Raw genomic sequence first — 24,484 nt, forward strand, 5'->3', positions numbered from 1 at the left:
TAGTGTCAGTTGGTGTTTAATACACCAAACAAACGGACTCCGTTAACTCTAACGGCGAGCCGTTTCTTTAAGTAAAGAAACGGCGCCGTATATGGGCCGCGGTGCATAATCGATTATGCACCGCGGTCTATAATATAACAACTGCTATTTGGCTCAATTGGCTTGGAAGATAGGCCCAATGGGCTAGGAGAGATTCTTATTGGGCTAAAAAGGACGCAAAATTTGGTCTGGGCCACTTGACACCTCCAACTAAAAGGTAAGGGAATTAGACGCAATCATTATTGCATGTACCATGGTACATACAATTATGTGGATTATAAATAAAAAATACATTTTTAATATATTATAAATACATTATTTATGCATATAAGATATATTTTTTGAAAGTACATTTTAAATATACTAATTGTACATTATTTTATATAATATACTTTCAATACAAAAATAATATATTTTTAATATATTTAAAATGTATCTGATATTCATGATCCATATAATAATTTACCAACTAGACGTGCTCGTGCTCTGAATGACTGCCTCCAATTATTTTATTTATTTATTTATTTTTGGGTAGAGGGGAGCACATCCAAAATCATTAGCTGACCTCAAAATATTCGAATCGCCAAAAATGCCCAGTTCGTCCTCTCGCAGAAATCTTTTTAAAATATAAGTTTACGCCACAATAATCACTCCAACTCCTTTGCTAGGCATAGTTACGAGTATGACGGGGACAATATATATTTTTATCCAAATCATATTATACATTAATTACCAATACAATAACATCATGACCCAAAAATAAAAAATAAAAAAAATACTCCGTAGTATTTATGAATGGAAATCAAGTCCGCCCACGATATAGTTCCATCTAAAAGCCAACATTGTGTGCCGAAAAAGTAACAAATAAATCATTAATTATTTGCTATCAACTACTATAGCAATATATTAATTCTGTTCAAGCAATTAAAAATTAAAATTAAAAAAAATGTGCAAACGAGCAATAGGCAAAAAATACAAGCAATTGAAAGTAATACGTAAATAGACGGTGTTGGACAAATAAATATTAGTTGATAGTTGTTAGCGGATTGAGTTAGCGAGATTGACTAGCTAAAAACATTAGCTAGTTGTAGAAAGATGTTTGGTAATTAGCATTATATGCAAAATGATCTTTAAGGGTATAATTTATTTTATTAAAAAATTGGTTGAAAAAAAGCTATTTTGATTTTTTTTGAATTTTGACTTTTTAGAGCAATAAACTGTTATAAAAAGCTGATTAGCCAAATACTCATTTTGTCTGTTTAATCAAATCAAACAAATCAAAATTGGTTGATAAGCTAATTATATTAGGAAACAGGGTCGTCAACAACAACAATAAATAATAAATAAATATAAAAATAGTAAATATATATATATATAAATTGAATCCCTAACCGTTGCCCATTTGCCTATTCCAAATCTCCAATAAGATTTGGAAATCCAATACCAATATTTAGTAGTTTCTTTCAAATGTTAACAAGGGCCCACATGTATATTTAATTATTTAACAGCGCAAATTATGTTGTGGTGCACACGGTTGCAAAAACGACGTCGTTTTGATTAAAAACGCGCGTCTCAATTCCCCACAATAGCATTTTTTTTGTGCATAATTTGATTATATATCTACAATGAATGAACTAAATATCCACAGTGAATGAATAACTAAAAATCCAGAATAAATGAACTAAATATCCACAATGAATGAACAACATAATGTTGTTGAGAGGAATCGAAATTAAATATTTTTTTTTAAATAAGACGCACGTTTTCAGTTAAAACGGTGTCATTTTGCACCCGTGTGCACCATACATGGTGCACACAATTGCACAGCATAACTATTGCATTTACAGGCATAATATTTAAAAAGATAATCGGTATATCATTAAGCAATTAAAAGATCACAAATAAACTAAAAATGAATGACAAACCTAACCCCGCCCTAACCAAAAAACTAAAAAGGATGGATAAACCAAAACCCTTAATCATACTGAAAGTCAGCATTTCTCGCAAGGGCATGAGTTTGTTGGAGTACTCATACTATACAGATACACATTATGAGTAAATACCAGCCAATGTCCTCTGAATTTGGTATTTTTGCCACCTTTAATTCTAAACTTTCAAATCGATCACTCCAGTCAAAACAAATCATTTCCTTCATAAATTAGCCCTAATCTCCTCCCATTTCTTCGTACGTCTTCATCCTCCCATTTCTTTGACTCAGAGGACCACATGTGATCGATTTGAAAGTTTAGGACTAAAAGTGACAAAACCACCAAACTCAAAAGACTTTGGCTGACATTTACTCCATATATTAATTAAGGTTGAGTTTGTTGGACTACTCATACTATATATTTTTTACTAAATTATTAATTTTTTGTTTTGCATTTGATTATTATATGAATAATGAATAATGCAATAAACTAATTTCTATCAATCTTTACACGAAACCCTATAAATGGATAGATATTCAATCACTAACAAAAATTTAAAACTATTAAATATTCCACATTACTTGTGACTTTGAGAATATGATCTTCAACAAAAATTTAAAACTATAAATATTTCACATTACTTGTGACTTTAAGAATATGATCTTCAACAAAACTTAAAAACTATAAATATACCATATTACTTGTCACTTTGAGAATATGATCTTCCTTGTAACATACATCCATAACAATAAAATAATTCTTTTTTAAAAAATAAAAATAAAATCCTATAATGTTTATAGTTATTGTTAAAACATTTTTGAATGCCTTCTTCAATTCATGCACTAAAAACCTAGATATGTTCTGACAATGCAATGTAAGACATCAAACAGCAAACTTAACCTCATCAATCAATTTAAACTTAAAGTTTCATCAATATGAAAGTTATATATGAAGAGTTTTATTTATAATACAAGAAAAACACACATTGTATAGATTTCGGAGAAGGATCGCCCAGCAGAATATTAGCCTTGTGGATTTATATGTCAATCCCTCGGTATCTAATGATCTCAACGCCCAAGTAGTCGACTGGTCCTTGGACCGCAATATGTGGCTTTCCAACCCGAACACGCACAGCATTTATCTGGGGATATTTGCTCAGGGTTGTAGATGAAATGTGTTCAGCCACAGATTCAAGAAGATCATGTGGTGATCCCTCCACAACTGCTTTTACTATGCTGCCAAATCCAAATGTTGAAATGATGATTAATGACAAATATTGTGCCAAAAGAAGCACCAAAGAATTATTATTTTTTTTTTAAATGCTACCGACTCTATTACATTGTTAAAGTACAATAAAATTAAAATAGTATAAAAAGAAAGAAGAAAGTTACTCCAAATTAAACTCACCGGTAAATATCACTATAACTAAGTGTGTCTGATAACTGGTCAGATTTACCAGAAGTTCGAAGGTCCATCCAGGCATCTACATCCACTACAAACTTTTGACCCCGAGTCCTTTCTTCAGGCCTCACCCCATGGTATCCATGGAATTTTAAACCCCTTAAGACAAGTTTGTCTCCTTTTGGCATCTCATCACAACCTATCATTGCATGCTCTTCATAAGAATTCAGCATAAACAAAAGATCACAAACTCCAAAGATGCAATATTCTGTTTTATTATAACTTCAAAATATTATTCCATATAAAGACTCTTTCATGTTCAATAATTCATCTACTTCGAAATTAGACGGTTTATGCAATTATGCTAGAATTTTGTATAAGCTCATCTATACGATATATAGTATAAGCTCATGAAGATGAATAAGCATTTCTCGACATTTTGAAAAAAAAAAAATATTATCACAAAATTCTCCAATTAGTCAACCAAAAACCGATGAATTCCAATATCTTACTGCTCCGTGTTGGGTTTCATATGATAAAAATATAAGCATGTAGAACATGTGTAGACATATACTTGTACCTGTGCAAGGAGTCGCCATTAGTTAACTTAGACGGCCGGAAAATGATCGGAATCGGAAAAGCCTCACCGGCATTAAAACCACTGTCTGTCTGAGGGTCTGGAGTGTCTTCTGACTGGTGAGTAATAAACATTTTATACAATTCACCCTATATCTTAAACAGTTCAAAGCCCAAGCCCATATTTTTAAGCAAATCGTAGTGTATAGAGCCCAAACCCATGAATCTGTAATGACTTTTGAAGCCCAATCCTATCAATGGCTGGCAATTGTTATGCCATGGACTCAGGTCCAAAACGACGCAGTTTTGCGCGTTTGGAATAACAGTGTCTGACACCGTTTCTTCAGTCAATGATATATATATATATATATATATATATATATATATATATATATTAAAAATTGTGAATATAGAGTTATGCAATTGTGAATATTGAGCTCAGTAATTTTGTGAATATTCAGTTCTAAAATTGTGATATAGAGTTCAAAAATTGTGAATATAGAGGAACGAATTCTGAAGATAAACTCTAAGGGCAAGAAGTGAAGTAATTTTTTTTTTCTTTTTTAATTCAGACCGCATCGTTTGCATATCAATGGAGTTATAAAATAAAACAAAATGAATTCACTTATTCACCCTATGCCCGGAGGTAAATACTAGTGGTAAATGGTGAGTTTTCTTTCGATAGTATATATTCTCGTTGCATGGAAGAATAAAACTTAGGAAGTTAAGAACGTATAAACAGAAGTTATTTATACAAAATTAAGATTTGAGATTGTAAAATGGTCAAAAGCATGCAATGCTAAGGGCAATGAAATGATTAAATTGTTTTATCTCAAAATGTCGCTTCAACTGGTAAATCGCGGAATGTGACTTAATTAACTTGCAGACCTTTAAATTTATTTGAACGTAACCCTACACGGTGAAGTATCAAGTATATAAACTTATTTTAAATTGATTGACCAATTAAACTTGTATTGGACACCAATGGAAAAGTTTTTAATGGAGGCATACGCAGCTACCTCATTGGCAATGGCTACATACACCCAATTAAACACGTAGAACTAATCAATGGAGGAGTCACGGGAGCAATATATTCATAAATTAAACTAACATATATTATATATACCTAACTTCTCTCAAAAGGTTAAATCCCTAACTTCAAGGGTCCTTCACATCCCGACTCAGACAGGGCCAAATGCCAATACACAAGAAATCTACCCACTTTGAACATATATAATCTCTATACTGCGCCAACAAGGTTTGAACATTGGTCCCAAATATTCTTTTCTCAAATACTACTTACTGAACCATTTAACTAAGTCCATGCGAAAAACATATATACCTAACTACAAACATGGATGGTCCCCATTGATAGACCTAATAATTTCCAATGTTCCAAGACAAAAACCACAAGAATGCAAACAAGCGTATATACACTTACCCAGTATTATATTTGTTAGGAATATAGCGGAATAATGCGGAAGCGAACGAATCGAAAATTGAGAATTATAGAAGTATAATAATAGGGAAAATATAATTAATGACAAAAAGAATTAATAAGAATGGGAAAATATAAATATATATATATTACTATCCAGAATGAACATAATATATATATATATATAAGTATGCTAGTGAGAAAGAAAGAATGAATATAATATATATTGAATTGATGTACATTTGAATTACAAAGTGACTAAGCTATTTATACTAAGAGTATTGCGCATGTGATGGGAGCAGTGATGGAGCTACGTGAATGTTGGAGCACAATGAGGATAGCATGCAACGTGGATGGGAGGCGAGTGATGCATGATTTGAGCCACATATTCCAACAATCTCCACCTTGGATCAAATCCATTCTGTAGGAATTAACAATTGGAACAGTCGACTAAACTCAAACACTGCTTGAACTTAGCAATAGGAGGAGCCTCATAATAGCAGGATGGATCATCATCAACCTCCTGTGCGACTGAAAGAGCATAAGCAACCATATTGGTTTCATCGTCACTAGCGTACCTAGCAGGTTTCTTGATTGTCCTCCTAGGCCGGTCCATAGCAATGGAATACTCTCGTTGTGGCTCGACGAGAGGTGTGGGGCTAGTAGATGCATCATCTTTAGTATTACCATCAGCAGTAGTAATACTATCAATAGGCCTGAATTCAAACTCCACCTTCTCACCAGTACTCTGTGTCTCACCTGTACTGGGAACTTTTCCAGAAGAAAGTAGTGCATTTTCATCAAAAGTGATATCTCGACTCAGAATGATTTTCCGAGAATCAGGAGACCATAGACGATACCCTTTTGACTCAGAAGCATAACCAAGGAAAATGCATTTGACAGCTCTCGGGTTTAATTTACCCGTACTGGAATGAGCATAAGCAGGACATCCAAAAACTCTTAAGATAGAGTAATCAACAGGATTACCTGACCAAACTTCCTCTGGAATTTTGAAATCAAGGGATGAATGTGGAGATCTATTTACCAAATAGCAAGCAGTAGAAACGGCCTCGGCCCAAAAATCACGTCGTTTCCATAACCCAGCATTAGAGAGCATACAACGCGCTCTTTCCAATAGAGTCCTGTTCAAACGTTCGGCAACACCATTCTGCTGGGGTTTACCAGGCAAGGTCTTGTGCCTGGCAATTCCATTTGCCGCACAAAAGTCATTGAAATCTGACTCACAGAACTCCAAGCCATTGTCTGTCCTGAGCTTCTTGACTTTTTTACCTGTCTGAGTCTCAACAAGTATTTTCCACTTCTTGAAAATAGAAAATGCCTGATTTTTATGTTTCAGGAAATAGACCCAGACTTTACGAGAAAAGTCATCAATAATAGACATAAAATATCTACAGCCTCCCATAGACTGGAATTTAGTTGGTCCCCATAAATCAGAATGTATATATTCCAATACATCTTTGGTACGGTGTGTAGCAGTAGAGAAACTAACCCTCTTTTGTTTCCCAAAAATACAATGCTCACAAAATTGTAATTTACCCGTACCTGAACCACCAAGGAGACCTTTCTTGCTCAGGAGATGCATGCCTTTCTCACTCATATGCCCCAGACGCATATGCCATAATTGAGTGAGATTCGCATCAGACATCGATGAGGATACCGCTACTGAACCTGTCACAGTACTGCCATGCAAGACATACAAGCTTCCAGAACGAGAAGCTTTCATGAGAACAGAAGAGCCTTTGATGACCTTTAGAACTCCACCTTCAGCTATGTACTTGCACCCCAGAGATTCCAAGGTGCCCAATGATATCAGATTGCGTTTCAAATCAGGAATATACCGAACATTGGTAAGAGTCCTGACAACGTTATCATGAGTTTTAATCTGAACACTTCCAATTCCACTAACCTTGCATTGGGTATCATTACCCAGCAAGACAACTCCACCATCAACCGGTTCTAGAGAGATGAACCAATCTTTGTGGGGACACATGTGGAATGTACAACCAGAGTCCAAAATCCACTCAGTTTCACTCCGTTTCTCACCGGAGCTAACAGATAACAACACATCACCATCTGAATCACTTTCAACAACACTAGCTTCAGCGGACTTCTTTTCTCTCTCTTGCTTGTTTTTCAACTTGAAGCATTCAGTCACATCATGACCATGCTTCTTGCAGTACTTGCAGGATTTGTTGGACTTACGTCCTTTGGACTTGGATCTAGAATTTTTATTGCTACTCCCTGATTCAAGTGACCGACCCCTTACGGTCAAGCCTTCACCTTTGTCCTCAGACTTAATTTCAAAGTCAAACTTTTCTTTGGACAATAGGTTCGACTTAACATTGTCGAAAGTAAGGGTATCACTACTATTACCATACAGCATAATTTCTTTGAAATGCGTGTAGGATCTAGGGAGAGAGACAAGCAATAAAACAGCACGATCCTCATCTTCAATTATAACATCAATATTTTCCAAGTCCAATAAAATAGAATTGAATTCATCCAAGTGAGATTTAATAGAAGTACCTTCCGTCATACGGATTGTGTACAGACGCTCCTTCAGGCGTAGCGTGTTCGCCAGAGTTTTGGCCATGTAAAGCGTATCCAGCTTGGACCATAAATCTGACGCAGTCGTCTCACTTAACACCTCACGTAGAACCTCTTTAGACAGGCACAAAAGAATGGTTGAACGTGCCTTGTCATCCAGATCTTCCCAGTCTACATCTGTCATTGTAGCCGGTTTCTTCTTCTTCCCAGCTAGCGCTTTCTTCAAACCGTTCTGGGTTAGAACGGCTTCCATCTGAACCTTCCAGATAGAAAAGCTAATTTTCCCGTCGAACTTCTCGATATCGAACTTAGTAACAGTCGACATCTTTGAAAATAATTCTCAAATAAACCGCTCTGATACCACTTGTTAGGAATATAGCGGAATAATGCGGAAGCGAACGAATCGAAAATTGAGAATTATAGAAGTATAATAATAGGGAAAATATAATTAATGACAAAAAGAATTAATAAGAATGGGAAAATATAAATATATATATATTACTATCCAGAATGAACATAATATATATATATATATAAGTATGCTAGTGAGAAAGAAAGAATGAATATAATATATATTGAATTGATGTACATTTGAATTACAAAGTGACTAAGCTATTTATACTAAGAGTATTGCGCATGTGATGGGAGCAGTGATGGAGCTACGTGAATGTTGGAGCACAATGAGGATAGCATGCAACGTGGATGGGAGGCGAGTGATGCATGATTTGAGCCACATATTCCAACAATCTCCACCTTGGATCAAATCCATTCTGTAGGAATTAACAATTGGAACAGTCGACTAAACTCAAACACTGCTTGAACTTAGCAATAGGAGGAGCCTCATAATAGCAGGATGGATCATCATCAACCTCCTGTGCGACTGAAAGAGCATAAGCAACCATATTGGTTTCATCGTCACTAGCGTACCTAGCAGGTTTCTTGATTGTCCTCCTAGGCCGGTCCATAGCAATGGAATACTCTCGTTGTGGCTCGACGAGAGGTGTGGGGCTAGTAGATGCATCATCTTTAGTATTACCATCAGCAGTAGTAATACTATCAATAGGCCTGAATTCAAACTCCACCTTCTCACCAGTACTCTGTGTCTCACCTGTACTGGGAACTTTTCCAGAAGAAAGTAGTGCATTTTCATCAAAAGTGATATCTCGACTCAGAATGATTTTCCGAGAATCAGGAGACCATAGACGATACCCTTTTGACTCAGAAGCATAACCAAGGAAAATGCATTTGACAGCTCTCGGGTTTAATTTACCCGTACTGGAATGAGCATAAGCAGGACATCCAAAAACTCTTAAGATAGAGTAATCAACAGGATTACCTGACCAAACTTCCTCTGGAATTTTGAAATCAAGGGATGAATGTGGAGATCTATTTACCAAATAGCAAGCAGTAGAAACGGCCTCGGCCCAAAAATCACGTCGTTTCCATAACCCAGCATTAGAGAGCATACAACACGCTCTTTCCAATAGAGTCCTGTTCAAACGTTCGGCAACACCATTCTGCTGGGGTTTACCAGGCAAGGTCTTGTGCCTGGCAATTCCATTTGCCGCACAAAAGTCATTGAAATCTGACTCACAGAACTCCAAGCCATTGTCTGTCCTGAGCTTCTTGACTTTTTTACCTGTCTGAGTCTCAACAAGTATTTTCCACTTCTTGAAAATAGAAAATGCCTGATTTTTATGTTTCAGGAAATAGACCCAGACTTTACGAGAAAAGTCATCAATAATAGACATAAAATATCTACAGCCTCCCATAGACTGGAATTTAGTTGGTCCCCATAAATCAGAATGTATATATTCCAATACATCTTTGGTACGGTGTGTAGCAGTAGAGAAACTAACCCTCTTTTGTTTCCCAAAAATACAATGCTCACAAAATTGTAATTTACCCGTACCTGAACCACCAAGGAGACCTTTCTTGCTCAGGAGATGCATGCCTTTCTCACTCATATGCCCCAGACGCATATGCCATAATTGAGTGAGATTCGCATCAGACATCGATGAGGATACCGCTACTGAACCTGTCACAGTACTGCCATGCAAGACATACAAGCTTCCAGAACGAGAAGCTTTCATGAGAACAGAAGAGCCTTTGATGACCTTTAGAACTCCACCTTCAGCTATGTACTTGCACCCCAGAGATTCCAAGGTGCCCAATGATATCAGATTGCGTTTCAAATCAGGAATATACCGAACATTGGTAAGAGTCCTGACAACGTTATCATGAGTTTTAATCTGAACACTTCCAATTCCACTAACCTTGCATTGGGTATCATTACCCAGCAAGACAACTCCACCATCAACCGGTTCTAGAGAGATGAACCAATCTTTGTGGGGACACATGTGGAATGTACAACCAGAGTCCAAAATCCACTCAGTTTCACTCCGTTTCTCACCGGAGCTAACAGATAACAACACATCACCATCTGAATCACTTTCAACAACACTAGCTTCAGCGGACTTCTTTTCTCTCTCTTGCTTGTTTTTCAACTTGAAGCATTCAGTCACATCATGACCATGCTTCTTGCAGTACTTGCAGGATTTGTTGGACTTACGTCCTTTGGACTTGGATCTAGAATTTTTATTGCTACTCCCTGATTCAAGTGACCGACCCCTTACGGTCAAGCCTTCACCTTTGTCCTCAGACTTAATTTCAAAGTCAAACTTTTCTTTGGACAATAGGTTCGACTTAACATTGTCGAAAGTAAGGGTATCACTACTATTACCATACAGCATAATTTCTTTGAAATGCGTGTAGGATCTAGGGAGAGAGACAAGCAATAAAACAGCACGATCCTCATCTTCAATTATAACATCAATATTTTCCAAGTCCAATAAAATAGAATTGAATTCATCCAAGTGAGATTTAATAGAAGTACCTTCCGTCATACGGATTGTGTACAGACGCTCCTTCAGGCGTAGCGTGTTCGCCAGAGTTTTGGCCATGTAAAGCGTATCCAGCTTGGACCATAAATCTGACGCAGTCGTCTCACTTAACACCTCACGTAGAACCTCTTTAGACAGGCACAAAAGAATGGTTGAACGTGCCTTGTCATCCAGATCTTCCCAGTCTACATCTGTCATTGTAGCCGGTTTCTTCTTCTTCCCAGCTAGCGCTTTCTTCAAACCGTTCTGGGTTAGAACGGCTTCCATCTGAACCTTCCAGATAGAAAAGCTAATTTTCCCGTCGAACTTCTCGATATCGAACTTAGTAACAGTCGACATCTTTGAAAATAATTCTCAAATAAACCGCTCTGATACCACTTGTTAGGAATATAGCGGAATAATGCGGAAGCGAACGAATCGAAAATTGAGAATTATAGAAGTATAATAATAGGGAAAATATAATTAATGACAAAAAGAATTAATAAGAATGGGAAAATATAAATATATATATATATTACTATCCAGAATGAACATAATATATATATATATATATAAGTATGCTAGTGAGAAAGAAAGAATGAATATAATATATATTGAATTGATGTACATTTGAATTACAAAGTGACTAAGCTATTTATACTAAGAGTATTGCGCATGTGATGGGAGCAGTGATGGAGCTACGTGAATGTTGGAGCACAATGAGGATAGCATGCAACGTGGATGGGAGGCGAGTGATGCATGATTTGAGCCACATATTCCAACAATATTATATAATATAAAAATTCTATGCACTCAATTCACGCGCGCGCACATACATATATTGTAGAATATTGGTATTATTAAATTATTAGGTACAATCATGCTCTATATGTATACTATTTTTTTTTTTTTTTGATATTAGATACTATCAACATTGATATCAATTATCAACCGTACTAATACAACCAAATATACTTTAAATAAAAGTACGATTAACGGTGCACAATAGTTGGTTTAATAACTGAATTAATCGAAATTTTTTTAACATAATTATACATGACCAAAAAATTGATCGAAATAATGAATTTTTTATTTCAAAATTTCATAACTGATAATCAATTGTTACACACTCCTACACTTAAGAAGTACTCATCATGAACTCCTAACCAAGATAGTTATTAACCGATCCGAACCAAAAATTTCAGTTGATTTAGCTATAAGTCTTTGATTACACAAATTTCAATTCTCTCATGTACCCTTAATCCCGATTTAAAAATAAAAAAAATAAAAATCTTATATACTGATATACAAAAGGTTCACGAGAATAAAATTGGGTGGTTGGTAGCTTAAGGCGGGTTTGGAGGATTGTTGGAGTTGGGTGCACATACATTTCCAACGTACTATACACATGTGAGTATAAAGACAAGCAGAGCAGAGTATATGTGGCCATGGATGATTCCTCCCTCATCCATATATGCATTCTTAAATCTTTAATGCGTAATAATCTGATCTGTTTTGTTAGTTCTGCCATTCTGCTCGCCCCAGAGGAGAAGGAACGAAGCTAAGACACCTGCCACTCTTATATCAATACATGTGAGGTTTGCACATGTATGGGGGGTCCTATCTTCTATCTTTTCATGTTGCCCTTCACATGCCATTTGTTTTCTTATATATATGACAATTATACCCCGTAGTTTGTTCCAATGTAGAGTAGTGGTGGGGAAAGTAACTAAAATGGAAAGAATTGGAGTGGGATGAATGAACAAAAATGGAAGATGGTGATGGTGAAAATTGGATTGAGGATGAGGACTTGCATGTGTCTTTGCATGTTATGTACAAATTAAGATAGTAGAGATAAGGCTGGAATTGGGTTCAGGTGAGGATCTGCTTAACGTGAGACCGTGCGAATAATTGTATAAGTGCACAAATTTTATTACATGAATGCACACTAACTACTTCTAGGCATGCATGCCTGGATGACGAAGGAGATCAGACCCTAGAAGTAGTTAATTAGTGTGTGCATTCATGTTGTAAATTGTAAATTGTCCGTACACATATAGTTCTCATGATCTCTCGTTAAGCATGGTTCTCATTTGAAATCATGGTTGCAATAGGCGCTAGGCGCTAGTCGGGCGGTAGAGTAGCGCCTAGCGCCTAGACGGCCTAGGCGGCTAACTGAAAAAATGGAAAATAGTGCACGTCTGTAGGTGCATATATGTCATATCATTCATACATACATACATACATACATACATATATATATATATGTGTGTGTGTGTGTGTCATATAAATCAAAAAAAATTAGCAAGGTCGAGTCAGCCGGGTTAACTCGGCTAACTCGGCAGAAATTGACGAGTTAACTCGGCGTAATCGGCCGAGTTAGGCGCTAGGCGGGCGCCTAGGCGGTCGGTTTCCTAGGCAGGAGCCTAGGGAGGAAATCGCCACGGCCTAGGGGCGCCTAGCGCCTAGGCGCTGATTACTCGGTGCCTAGACGGGATTTTTGCAACCCTGTTTGAAATACAATTTTGAACACAACTCGTAGATATAATAATGGGTGGAAAGTGGAAGTTTCTTATTATTTATATTTGAGTACAATAGACGTCTAACTAACCAACTATGTGAGCAATTAAAAATTCAGGGTGAGAATGGGATTACATTTAATATTTTTCTAAAAAAGAAAAAAAAATAATAATAAGGGCAGGGAGGGTGTAAATGTCATTTAGGGGATTCGAAATGTTGCTTTCAGAGAGGAACTGATCAGATCATGAGTGACCTGTCTTTCCATGCATGCAAACGATCAAGAAAGTGGCACATAGAATATTGTTTTATATTTTCCTCTTGAGTGGTTTTGGCAGTTAAGTTTATCCATCAAAACTGCCTATAAATTAAATCCACTACTTTTCTCTACTCTCCAAATTCAATACAATACTCTCATACTCTCGAAGCAACATGGAAACCATGAAGCATTATTGCCTTGCCCTTGTCTTTCTTGTGATCATGATATTTGCTCCCCTCTTTGATTGCCATGTAATATAAATTCTTTTCTTTAAACTTTAAGCCATATTATACATACATATATTTTGCTGGTGTTCGTTTATATACTGTACTGATTTTAATTTGGTTGTCACCTTCAGAACATCATCTCAGAATCCCCAGCTCCTCAACCCTCACCCGGTTTCCATATGGTGAGATGATGATCATATTTGCTTATATTTATGTGTGTATATATGGAATATGGAGCTTTAATTTGCTTCCTTTTCTTTCTATATATCATCATGATATGATCTAATTAACCAAAATAGTAAGCTTAATTATTTTGTGTATTGGGTTTTTCTTTCTTGCAGTATGGCTCAACACCTGGTAGCCTCCACCCTCAAGGTAAATTAAAATAGCAGAGTATAAGTATAGTTAATTAAAATGAATTTTTTTTGGGGTGATGAATTGATACGAGAATTATGTTGCACCCACTCAGTCACCCTTTTTAGTGCAGGTCAAACTGAGTTACAATATTTCTTATACATTATCAATGAATTAAGTGTTTCTCAAAAAAAAAAAAGTTTTTTTTTTTTTAAGTGACGAGAGAAACTTGCAGTCTGTGCACTGAAAAATTTCGCATTGCGATCCTAATCGGTAAAAGATCACAAGAAGATGTGTATTTGCACTGATATATAGATATATGTGTATAAATTTGCAGAGTGTTTGCCGAAGTGCACGTACAGGTGTTCAAATACGCAGTACAGGAAGCCATGCATGTTCTTTTGCCAAAAGTGTTGTGCCAAGTGCTTGTGCGTTCCACCTGGGACCTACGGCAACAAGCAGTTCTGCCCTTGCTACAATAACTGGAAGACTAAGAGGGGTGGCCCCAAGTGTCCTTAGCTTAATAAATCACATTATTATTATTAATTATTTTCCTTAATCAACACCGGAGTATGTAATTAGTGTAATTCTGTCGTATATTTTCCTATAGCTTACGTTATTCCCAATATGGTGCTAGCCTCTTGTTGTTACATGGTCCTTTGAGGTTTGTTCGTTTGGACAATTTCTTGGATTGGATTTGTATTGCGAATCCACATGATAGATGTACCATATGAATGAAATTCAAGCGTGTTATTCTTGCTGTGGGTAATAAATCGCAAACTACTCATAAGAGTGTCTAGAAGATATGATGTCACGGACTTAACTACGAGAGGACCTGGCAGTGCTCTAGTGGTTGGAGTGTTGCACTATAGACTCACTTACAGCGACATGGTGGAAATTCAAACCCCGACCCACCTTAGACAATTTGGAGTTAGGCTCCCCATGATGAATGCTAAAGTTGGGCTCCCCAAGTTGAGTTGGGGTTTGGTTTGAACTCCTTGTGCTCAGAGGTGTACATTTAGGTGTGAGTCTCAACACTGACTAGATATGTTTAATTTATCTCTTTAAAGATCTAGGGACGGATTCATGTAGTACAAGATATAGTTCAGGGTGAAATTAAAAATCTTGAATTACAAATAAAAAAAATCAAACTTATAATATTTTAATACTCAAATCATGTTTTAGACACTCGAATAATTCTAACTCGTTTAAAAGAATACAAGATGGAGTATGCAAGTACAGTAAATTAAAACAGGGCGCAGGGAAGAGGCAGATTAGTACAATAAATAATGCATAGAATTTTGTCGTAAATGGTGTTGTTTGATAGTCGTGAGATCAGATAGCTAATTCATGCAATTTCGTCATTGTCTGCGGAATCTTGTGATCCTTGTCGCTATATGACATGAGAGTCAGGTCCAGCGAGACGACGAAGTCGAAGTGGCTCTGAGGGACTTGACGGTATTTGCGACGTTTATAGAATCGTCAAATGTCCAAGAGGATAATCCATCACACTCGGACATTCTTTAAAATGGACCAGGCCCAAAAAAGTGTCTGGCCTATTTATTCAGGCAAGCTCTCAATTCTCGATCATTATTGCGTGGACCATGGTCCACACAATAATTTGCCTTCAACAATAGTTATGTTGTGCAACCGTGTGCACACGGTTGCAAAACGACGTCGTTTTGATTAAAAATGTGCGTTCCATTTATAAAAAAAAATCAGTTTCGATTCCCCTCAACAGTATTATGTTATTCATTCATTGTGGATATTTAGTTCATTCATTTTGGATTTTGTGTTATTCATTCACTGTGGATTTATAGTTGTAAATTTGTGGATATATAATTCAAATTATGCACAAAAAAATGCTATTGCGGGAATCAAACCTGATTTTTTTTTTTTTTTTTAAAAGTTGGACGCGCGTTTTTAGTCAAAACGACGTCATTTTTGCAACCGTGTGCAATATACATGGTGCACATAGTTGCACAACATAATTTGCGGATGAATACTCATTTTAAATATACTAATTAAGGCATATTTTGATTCAAGAAATCTTGAATTACTCTAAATATACTAAATGTTTATTTTTAATGTTTTAAAAGTGCTACCTAAACATAAATGTTTCTCTTTTTTTTTTTTTTTCTTTTTTTTTTTTGTGAAAAAGACGAAAGTATTCATTAATTCAAATCATCCAAAGAAATAACATCCAACAATGTCGGGAATGTGGCATAACTCCACTTGGCACAACTTGTCTTAGAAATAATATCTTTTGCTAATTATATGAATTGTCATATTCGCAGGCCGTATTGCAAATAAAAATCTAATGTTTACAAATAACTTAACTATTTCTTTTATATCTATCAAAATAAGATCAATAGTTGAAATCTTGGAATGATTCTTCAATCATTCCACCACCCATTTAGCATCAAACTACTCCACTTGAATATTATTGAATCAAGAGTTAAAAAGCTAATAAACATTTATTAGTGATCCACAATATAATTTAGCTACCCAAATTGCATTTAGTTATTGCATGGAAATGTTTCTCTGTTCCTTTATTCATGAATTGAATCACATTCACACACTCACTTCATTCACCTAACTTTTTTGTTGGTAGACTAATGTCGCATGTATATATATATCACACTATAATTTATAGTTTTGGTAATTCAACCACTATTTTCACATGCTGATCGAATTACATATTTATATATATTATTCCATTATTTTAGCATATCATTTTCAAAAATCTTATGACAAGTGTGTACCTTTTTATATTTTGATTATTTGTAAATTAGTTTTATATAGGTATTAATTAATTCAGTGTACTTCTTGAAGGCAACCACAACCAAATTGATCGGATAGTTAATTTGGTAACAACAATATTTCAAGTTTAACTGTCTAAATTATTTTTTATGCCAAAAAATCGCCCACACGAATTACAAAGTCACCAGAGTCCATGAATCATTATAGAAATTTTAAGGATACAATACAAGAAAAGTAGAACTAATCAAATACGCATAATACATAATACATATATAAAATATGCATATACTAATTAATTGGTTCATTTTCCTTTAATTCCCGGGTTGCCCCCTGATCTTTCTGCGCCTTCTGAAGGAGAAACAGCCTTGAGAGGTTTGGTGCTGACGATAATTGCACCTTTAGCCTGCTCTGCATTATTTACATTACTGACCTTCTTGGACTTGATCAAGGACACCTGAGTAGGGGCTTGATTGTCTTTTCCCACTGGCTTTTGTGCTAGAGGGTAGAGGAAATCTGTAGGGAAGAAATTGTATTGCAGACCAGCCATGAGAATTTTGTTGGGTGGAAAATTTTTTGTGCTCTTGATGCCCTTCTCTGTATGTTTTCTGGTAGTTTTGGCTTACTTATAGAGGCATAGAGGGTTAGAAATGTCTTTTCATTGTTGCTGCATGCAGTCTCAACTTCTGCTTCTCAAGTGTGGTAGCTGCAACTAACAAAACTGATAAAAACGTGCCTTGATTTTGGGATTTATTATTATTATTATTATTATTATTATTATTATTATTATTATTATTATTATTATTATTATTATTATTATTATTATTATTGTTGTTGTTGTTGTTGTTGTTGTTGTTGTTGTTGTTATTATTATAATGCTTAATAATTATATATTGTATTCCTAAATTACTATAATATAATGTTCAGACATGTTTATAATAATGTTTGGGGTTCAACCTTTATTGGAATAATGTTTATAATAATGTGATTTTTTCAAATATTCTTTGATTTTTTTTTTTTATCAAAAGTAAAAATAGGAGTGCATGTAACAAGATATATTCTGAAATATATGAAAGTTACTAAAACAGTTCACCTTTTAGAGTTTTAGAAAAATGTACATAACTAGCAATGCACTCAGTGACTCAGGTTCCTTTTTTTTTTTTTTTTTTTTTTTTGTACAGATGTTTAGCACTCTATAGTGTTGCTAAGTCCACTACTTTACATTTTAAGTTAATTACAAAAATGTCATCACGTTTTATTATAACTATTTTAAATCTTTTAGATATTTTAATGAGTTTATTACCGAAATGGTCCCTCAACTATTGTGAAATTATCAATTTAGTCCTTGACTATTTTTCTTACCCAATTAAGTCCTCAACTTTGAAAATGTTAACCATTTTGGTCATCCGTTAAAATTTCATCCATAAACTGTTAAATTTAAGGATAAAGAGGTAATTTCATATATCTTATTTATTAAAACTTTTCTTCTTCCTAATCTTTCCACTCCCTTCATCGATGCCTGGTTTAGTCTTTCCACTCCCTTCATCGATGCCTGGTTTAGACGATTGGGATCATCCTTTCACTGATCTAGAGCTCCTAGATACCGAAGCCGCTTTTCAATCTGCCACCAACAAGCGCAACGATTTCGATAAGTCGTCTGCTCCCGTTGCTGAAGATTAGGTTAACGCGATGGAAATAAATTTCATCGGAACCGTTGAATGGAAACCCACTTTCAAAAGAGGTAGGTATACAGCTCTCCATCTTCCCTGCAACTTTTTTTTTTTTTCTGACGTTGGTAACAGTTAGCAAGAACATGACCATCCTCCAAGAAAACAGAAGCTCCAAAATCACTTCTTGACCTGCTTTTATTCTTAAGAGAATTCCTCATTTGATAGGCCTTCATCTTCAACATCCCAATTCTATTCTTCCTTTCCTCCTCTGAGATCTCAAACTCTGATTCATTTTCATTTCTTCGATCACTGCCATGTGATCCTTCAAGGCAAGGAACCGTAAATCGATCGAGCGCATCAGGCATTTCCATTCTGAGTCGAAAGATCCGCCGCAGCGTCGCCGATCTATAAACGCTTCGAAAAAAACTTCACTTCGTGATGATGGGAGTATTAGTCGCACGGAAGAATGAAGCAGCGGTGAGAGGAGAGGAGGATAAGTTTTCGTCCTCATTTTTATTAGATTAACTCTGCACTTTTTTTTGAAAAATAAAACAAAGAAAAAAAAAAAAAGAGAGGTAGGTATACAACACTTCCAGGCCTCATTGGAATCTGAAAATTTTGTTCCCAGAGCTTTACGTGGAAAGACGAAGAAGAAAGAAAATTTTTAATAAATAAGATAAATGAAATTACCTTTTTGTCTTTAACTTTAACAGTTTATGGATGGAAATTTTAACGGAGGACCAAAATGGTTAACATCTTCAAAGTCGAGGACTTAATTGAGTAAAAAATATTATCGAAGATCAAATTGGTAATTTTACAATAGTCAAGGGACCATTTTTGTAATAAACTCTATTTTAATTTTTAAATAGATAGTTTTGATCAGTTCATAATTTTTGTATGGGGGCCTATTGTCTAGGAGTGTGCATATATATATATATATATATATATATATATATATATATATATATATATATATATGTGTGTGTGTGTGTGTGTGTGTGTGTGTGTGTGTGTGTGTGTGTGTGTGTGTGTGTGTGAGAGATAAACAATTTATATTGTTATTGTGCATATGCTTTTTTGTCTTTAAAAAGCTATTTAAGTTTAATATTGTTCAATTATAAACATTTTGTAGGTTTTAGTGAGAACAATCTAATTCATTCATTTGGTAGATCAACAGTTTAGGTAAAGTTCTCTATTATTGATAAATATAAATATTTGATATGATTTGGGTTCAAATTATAACAAAGTCATCCTCCAAAATGTAAGGGCGAATTATAGTTGCATGTTAATTTACCCACATAAATGAATTAGATTGTTATTATCTGAACCCTAAAAATTGATTGAATAAGGTTAAAATAGATTGAACCCTGAAAATTAATTAAGGGTCAAATAAGTCACTGAATTGCACACCAAACTATAATTAGGCTATAAAACTCAACAAAATACAATTAAATCTTTGAACAACACAAACTTAAATACAATTGGGTTCCTGTTTACCAATACAATTAGATTCCTGTTTACCTTAAAATATGTTGACCTGCAGTTACCGATTTTTAAAGTGCGAATATCTCTAGCATCAATAACTTAAAGCCGTATGATGCTTCAAAGTGCGCATATATCGACATCTCAGATTCTCCAATGAATGACAATTCTTAATGGTTGAATCTAAATGATATTGTTTTTTAATTTGATTTTTAAGTTTTGTGTATTTAATTCTTCCAAAAGGTTGAACCCAACCCGACAGAGCATTTGGGAGGATGTAAATCATGGTGACTCAACTGAACATGAACCACCCCCAGCCCGACAGAGCATTTGGGAGGATGTAAATCATGGTGACTCAACTGAACATGAACCACCCCCCAGCCCGACAGAGCATTTGGGAGGATGTAAATCATGGTGACTCAACTGAACATGAACCACAGTCATGGTGACTCAACTGAACATGAACCACAGGGGCTAGACCGGTGCTCACTGCGCACAAGGACCCCCTCACTTTGAGAGGTTGCTCCCACACCGTGGCTGGTGAGACTCGATCCCTGGTCATTCTTTCAAAATTTCACCTCTCTGACCAGTTGAGCTACCCAATTTTGAGTATTTAATTATTTTGATGACTTGGTGTTTTTTGTTTTTTACATAGATATTGTAATTTTTTGGTATATGATTTATTAATTAATTTACAAATGATTCATTAAACTCAAAATTATTTGTTATATAGACCAATTTAAAGTAATTTATTACTCTAAATTATTTGTTATATATATATATATATATATATATATATATATATATATACACTAGTAATTCACTCGCGCGATGCACGGAAAAAAATTATGTTATTATAAATATAAATAAAAAATAAAAAAACTAAAATATTATAAATTATTTAATATAATAATATTTTTGAGCTTCCATTGGTCAAGTATTTATTATTTTTATAGAATACAAAATTAAAATTAAAATTAAAATTATAATTTTGTATGATTAATATAATCTCTAATTATGTGCATATTCAAATAAACTTATAAAAATAATTTACATAATTACATTGATTTATTCTTAATTATATTTCATCTATATTATAATTTTCACAATACAAATAATAACTAAGATAATTACATTTGGAAAGCAAATTTCAAATTTTGTATGTGTAAATTTAAACTCTAATTGAACACATTTTTTATATGATTATATAATATATAGTTATTTTATTTTTCAAAAGTATATTTTTTATATGATTATATAATATATAACTATTTTATTTTTTAAATGTTGTTTTTTTTTTATAATAAAGGATGTTGTGGCATTAATTGTAACATTAATTATTTCCCAAACCATATAGCTTTATTATATAAAGGATATATATATATATATATATATATATATATATATATATATATATATATATATTTTAATATTTGTATATAATAATGATATATTAGAAATTTTAAAATTTTTCTATGAAAGTTTAACTGAACATATATGTTCATTAATTTTTCCTATAAAGTTATTCAAGCAATCAAATAAATTTTTCTAGATAAACATTTTTCTAAAGTTTTAATTGATAGAAAAGTATCAAGCAACCTTCAAAGTAACAAGAAATAATAATAGTGAGTTAGGTGTATATTTAATAATTTTTTTATAATGGAAATTTATAATTTTTTTTACCATGCACACATTAAAAAACAAATAATTTGGAAAACAATAGAGAAAATGTTTAAACAGAAAAGTAGTCCATAGTTTACGAAACAACGAACTCCTGAAAAAAAGAACAGATGAGATGTTCATCCGATTCAATCTTTGATGAATTGCCTTGGATTATTGTTCCTCTCAATTAGCCTGGGTAGCCGCGGAGCTGAAGCTGTGAAGATCTTGTTTCCGCTCCAAAAACGTCGAGACTTGGGCATGTCAGGACCCTCTGCCGCTGCCACGGAACTATCGGGCTTCGCTGCTTCGGCGGTTACTGGCAGAGTAATCTGCGGCGGCGGAAGGGTGTTGGCGGCCGGTTTTGATGGCTTCGGGTAGAAGAAGTCGGTGGGGAAGAAGTAGTACTGAAGACCTGCCATTCAAGAAATCAAGAGTATATTATCTGTTGGGAGAAGAGGAGTATATATTATCTGTGTCGATCGATCTGCGTAATTCGATTTGATGATGTTTAGAAAAGGTTGAAAGAGATAAAGGTGCATTTATAGATGTGACTCTTGGGATTATGAGGAATTCGAAATTCACTTGGGCTTTGCGACGTTTACGATACTCCCAATTCCCAATTCCCAATTCACTTAGGTCTAAGGGGATGGATGCATGCATGTTTTCCCCACTTATAGAAGGTTAAGGGTTTTTTTTTTTTTTTTTTTTAGTACATTAGGTTTCTAACCACAAATTATTTTGTGAATCCAGATTCACCTTGAACCCAAGTCCAAAGATACACATTTACCTATTAAATGTTCACAATTTACATTATATACTAAATGTTCACAATTTATATTTTCAAAATTTACAATGTGTGATGATACTGTATTGTATTCACAAATTCTCAAACTTAAAAACACAATTTATATTCTAAATGCTCACAATTTCAATACTAAAAACACACAAAGTTGGACCATGGTCCATCATCCGTCCATTGTATAACAACTAGTTTCCAACTTATACTAGACGAATTTTTATATCCTCAAAATTCCAATCCCAGAACATTATGTTAAGGTGGTGGTGGTAGTAGTATTTTTTTTATTAATTTAAATAATTGATATTAAAAAATAGAGGAATTATTTATAATTTTATTATTTTCTATAATAAAATTAAGATACTTGATACTCCGTATTTGATAAGAATGATATATATACTTCACGAGAATGATTTTTGATTTTAGTACGGAGTTGTATTTAACGCCTGCCATTTAAGAATAATCAGAATTATTTCATCGCTGAACATTTGACAGTATGTGTAGAAGGAATCTTGGGCTGTCCTAATTGACTTGCCAGTTACGCTAAACTTCTACACAGTTTTTCTGTTTTGTTTTGTGTGTGTGTGTTTTTTTTTTTTTTTAGGTACACACGGCACATAGTTACATTTGTATGATTGAGTATATTGATTTGGTCGATGAATAATTATCTTATATTCAATTGATTTACATAATATATTAATTTGGTTCATAAATGTACAATTTGTATGAGAGGAATTAAAATTTTGTTTTGGTGACCGATATAAGCTAGCTCTTAGGTTATGGTTTATTTATATTAGGACTCTACGTTACTAACATAGCTATAGTTTACTTGTAATAGGATTTATCTACCTATGTGTTTATTCTGTATTCGATCTCCTATTTTAAAATTTGAATAGTATTTCAGAAACTTAGTTCTTATCTGGTATCAGTTGCTTCATGTTTCCATGGCGGCTTTATCAGTACTGCAGGATAGCTCTATCCGGATTTCATATATAAATATAGTTCCCATCATTTGAAAAATCAAAAAATTACTTTTTAAACAATGATTTATAAAAAAAAAAAATGATTTGTATAGTAAGTAAAATATTTTCATTTTCAAAGTTTAATTGGTTGAAAGTTAATTATGTTGTAATCAACATAATTATTTTAAGCATGCACAATATAATTTGTTTATGATATAAATAAAAAAAATCAATGATTTTCAATAAACTACGTACTTTGACATCGATGTATATGTTAAATACAAACCCCATAAAACTATGAGACATTAATTAATAACAAATAATAGTCATATACGTTTAATAAATTTGTTTTTTACAATGCATATGTCAACAAATTAACATTAGGAAAAAAAATTGCGAAAATTACACGAGCCGTGTAAAACAAAAAGGCTGCTCCGTTGTTTAAGATACACAACTCCTAAAAAACTCCGAAAAACAGCAGAAATATTCTATCAGACTCAATAATCCTCGTCAATCAATCGCCTCGGATTATTCTTCCGTTCAACTGGGTAGTATGTCACCGCCGGAGCTGAAGCTCTGAGAATCTTGTTCCCGCCCCAGTTACGTCGGACCAAGGCGGCGGACTTAGCCATGACGACAGGGCCCTCTGCCGCCGGCTTCACTGGTTCGGCGGCTACTGGCGGAGTAACCTGCTGCGGCGGCGGCGGAAGGTTGGTGGCGGCCGGCTTTGGTGGCTTCGGGTAGTAGAAATCTGTGGGGAAGAAGTAGTACTGAAGACCTGCCATTGAAGAAATCAATCAAGAACTATATTATATGACTCTGCGTGATTGGATGCTTTGATGATTTTTGGAAAGGAATGAGAGAAACGAATGTATTTATAGGAGGGATTATAGGGGATTCTTAATCCTATTTGACTTGGGCTTTACGGTAACGTTTTAGTCCTAATTCACTTGGGTATAGAAG

General features: G+C 34.4%; 2 protein-coding genes across 2 annotated transcripts; one reads left to right on the forward strand and one right to left on the reverse strand.

Annotated features, from left to right (window-relative positions):
- Positions 1-2,742: 2,742 nt before the first annotated feature.
- LOC109181352 (dihydroneopterin aldolase 2-like) lies at positions 2,743-4,072 on the reverse strand. Its single transcript, XM_019331101.1, has 3 exons — positions 3,949-4,072; positions 3,375-3,567; positions 2,743-3,202 (listed from the first exon to the last, which is right to left on the reverse strand). Exons 1-3 carry the CDS (start codon positions 3,965-3,967, stop codon positions 3,004-3,006), a joined length of 411 nt encoding a protein of 136 aa, XP_019186646.1. The 5' UTR covers positions 3,968-4,072; the 3' UTR covers positions 2,743-3,003.
- A 9,674-nt stretch (positions 4,073-13,746) lies between these two features.
- LOC109181072 (protein GAST1-like) lies at positions 13,747-14,976 on the forward strand. Its single transcript, XM_019330827.1, has 4 exons — positions 13,747-13,859; positions 13,967-14,017; positions 14,177-14,210; positions 14,527-14,976. Exons 1-4 carry the CDS (start codon positions 13,782-13,784, stop codon positions 14,706-14,708), a joined length of 345 nt encoding a protein of 114 aa, XP_019186372.1. The 5' UTR covers positions 13,747-13,781; the 3' UTR covers positions 14,709-14,976.
- The last annotated feature ends 9,508 nt before the right edge of the window (positions 14,977-24,484 follow it).

The sequence above is a fragment of the Ipomoea nil genome, unplaced genomic scaffold (genome assembly GCF_001879475.1).
Source record: "Ipomoea nil cultivar Tokyo-kokei standard unplaced genomic scaffold, Asagao_1.1 scaffold1043, whole genome shotgun sequence".
NCBI classification, from domain to species: domain Eukaryota; kingdom Viridiplantae; phylum Streptophyta; class Magnoliopsida; order Solanales; family Convolvulaceae; genus Ipomoea; species Ipomoea nil.

Coding starts and splice junctions, on each gene's coding strand:
- LOC109181072 (XM_019330827.1), top strand. CDS start 13,782: ATGGAAACCATGAAGCATTATTGCCTTGCCCTTGTCTTTCTTGTGATC. Junction 14,018..14,176: donor CCTCACCCGGTTTCCATATG/GTGAGATGATGA, acceptor TCTTTCTTGCAG/TATGGCTCAACACCTGGTAG. Junction 14,211..14,526: donor TGGTAGCCTCCACCCTCAAG/GTAAATTAAAAT, acceptor ATAAATTTGCAG/AGTGTTTGCCGAAGTGCACG.
- LOC109181352 (XM_019331101.1), bottom strand. Junction 3,203..3,374: donor AGTTATAGTGATATTTACCG/GTGAGTTTAATT, acceptor TGGATTTGGCAG/CATAGTAAAAGCAGTTGTGG.